The following is a 2300-nucleotide window of genomic DNA, read 5'->3' as shown; positions in this document are numbered from 1 at the left end:
ACTGCTGCTGCTGCTGCTGCTGCGGACGCTCGCTCAGCAGCCCCAGAAGCAGCAGCAGCGGCAGCAGCAGACAGAAGCGTGGCATGCGCGGACCACGCTGAGGAGCAGAAGGAACCGAAAGGCTCGGCAGAGGCGGAAGAAGACGCAGCAACAGGAACAGCAGCAGCAGCAACAGCAGCAACAGCAGCAGCAGCAGCAGCAGATACGAGAGCAGCAGGGACCTCCGTCTGGACTACTCCCCGCAGCGTGAAGGCAATGCTTACGGCTGTTCGTTGGCAGCAGCAGCGGCCGGGCATGGGCCGCAGGAACTCTGAGACGAGGCCGCAGCTGCAGCAGCAGAAGCAGCAGCACCAGCACCAGCAGCACCAGCAGCAGCAGCAGCACCAGCAGCACCAGCAGCACCAGCAGCAGCAGCAGCACCAGCAGCAGCAGCTGGCCCTAGTGACTGAAGGCCTAAACGCAGGCGATGCTTCCCGAATTTGCGAAGCACTTGGGGAGGCAAAGCCTCCAACTGGACAGACCCACTGCCGCAGCAGCAGCAGCAGCAACAGCGCCAGCAGCAGCAGTAGCAGCAGCAGCTTTAAGATATTCAATCTTTCGCTAGATGCGCCGAGCTTGAGCCTCAGCAAGGGCAGCAGCAGCAGCGGCGGAGATTCCACGAAAGACCTCATGGGGCCTCTCTTGAAGCGAGTGAGGCAGCAAGTTGCTGCTACTGCTGTTGCTGCTGCTACTGCTGCTGCTGCTGCTGCTGCAGCGCTGTGTCCCTTCGTCTCCTTTGCTTCAGGTCTCCGCCTCCGAACGAGCTGCTTCCAGGGCCCACTCGGCGATGCTGCAGCAGCGGGAAGTTTGCTGCGGCTTGGCTGATGAACTGCGCGAGCTCACAGAAGCAAAGGACCAGTCAGTTGCTGCTGCTGCTGCTGCTGCTGCTTTTTGCTGCTGCTGTTTGTGCTGCTACTGCTGCTGCTGCCCACTCTTGCTTCTCGCTTGACTCAGTGCTGTTGTCAAGCTGCACGTTTTGTGTCCCGTGCTGCTGCTGGCTGCTGGCGCTGCTACGTTTCCCTACTCAGCAGCAGCAGCAGCAGCTGCTGCTGCTGCAGCAAATGGAGTCTGTCAAAACTAATTTATTTGCTTCTGGTGCATGCATGCATGCGTGCCCCCCGCTGCAGTCGACGCCTCCCGCTATCCGTAATGCACATATGCATCACGGCGCGCGTGCTGCTGCTGCTGCTGCGCTGCTGCTGCTGCTGCTGCTTCTGCTGCTGCAGGCTGCAGCTGTTTATGAGCCAGTTTCTGCAGAGCCAAGAGGCCAAAAGATCTGAACTTGCTATAGACCTTTTCCAAAAGGCCCTTTGGCTAAAAGACTCTCCTTGTCTCCGGCCTGAGGGGGCCCCCCAGCCCCTCCTCAAGTTGCTGCAGCAAAGGGCCCCCGGGGGGCCCCAGGGGCGCCCCCACAAAACGGCGCCCCAGGGGGCCCCCCCGGGGGCCCCCCTGGGAGGCGCTCCGGTTGCACCCCTGGGGGCCCCTTCAGAGGCCCCCTCCGGGGGCCTCCACGAAGGCCTCCCTGGGGGCCCCCCCGGGGGTCCCCCCTGGGGGCCCCTCTGGGGGCCCCCTGGAAGGGAGGGTTCAGTCAGGGGCCCCAGAGGGTAGGGCCCCAGGGGAAGCTTTGGGGGGCCTCCAAGAGCCTTCTTTGGGGCCCCCATTTGCTGCTAAGTAAAGGGCCCCGTGGCTATTCGGAGACAGTCAAAATTTGGGACTTCTGGGGCCTTCACAGTGGCATTTATTTTATTTATTTGTCCCCCAAACCCTAAACCCTAAACCCTAAACCCTTTTCGGCTACACAAGCCTCTTAGACTTCCCGAAAGCACCGCCTCACGCCCAAGCCTTGGGGCCCCCAAACCCTAAACCCTAAACCCTAAACCCTCGCAGCCCAGCGCAGCAGAGCTGTGGGCCCCGAAGGGACTGCTGCCTTTTCAGCTGGCTTGCTGTCTCCTTTTCGTAGCTGCAGCGGCTAGCTGCCGCAACTAGCTGCTGCAGCTAGCTGCTGCAGTTGCTTCTTCACTAGTTCGTAGAGCTGCTGCGCCCTCTATGTTCAACTGCTACAGCTAGGCTGTGTATGAGCTGCAGCGCAGCGGCTGCTGCAGCACTTGGGCCCTCTGCTGCTGAAGCTGGAAGCAGCAGCAACAGCAGCAGCAGCAGCTAGAACACCTTTTGTTCCTTTATTTAGTTACTAGCGGCGACTTTGAGAAAACGCCAAAACGGTACTATTTTGGGACCCGGGGGGCCCCCCCTGCCCCCCTGGG

General features: G+C 61.1%; 1 protein-coding gene across 1 annotated transcript; it reads left to right on the top strand.

Annotated features, from left to right (window-relative positions):
- Positions 1–102: 102 nt before the first annotated feature.
- ETH_00036425 (uncharacterized protein) lies at positions 103–1647 on the top strand (the record flags this gene model as incomplete). The annotated part of the gene is made up of 3 exons (XM_013375495.1): positions 103–690; positions 785–897; positions 1266–1647. Coding segments are annotated over 3 exons (1083 nt in total), but the record flags the coding sequence as incomplete, so codon positions are not given.
- Between the last annotated feature and the right edge of the window lie 653 nt (positions 1648–2300).

Source organism: Eimeria tenella, genomic scaffold (assembly GCF_000499545.2).
Source record: "Eimeria tenella Houghton genomic scaffold, Eth_scaff2805, whole genome shotgun sequence".
Taxonomy (NCBI): domain Eukaryota; phylum Apicomplexa; class Conoidasida; order Eucoccidiorida; family Eimeriidae; genus Eimeria; species Eimeria tenella.
The sequence above is the reverse complement of the archived record's forward strand: the minus strand, read 5'-3'. Positions and strand labels throughout refer to the sequence as shown.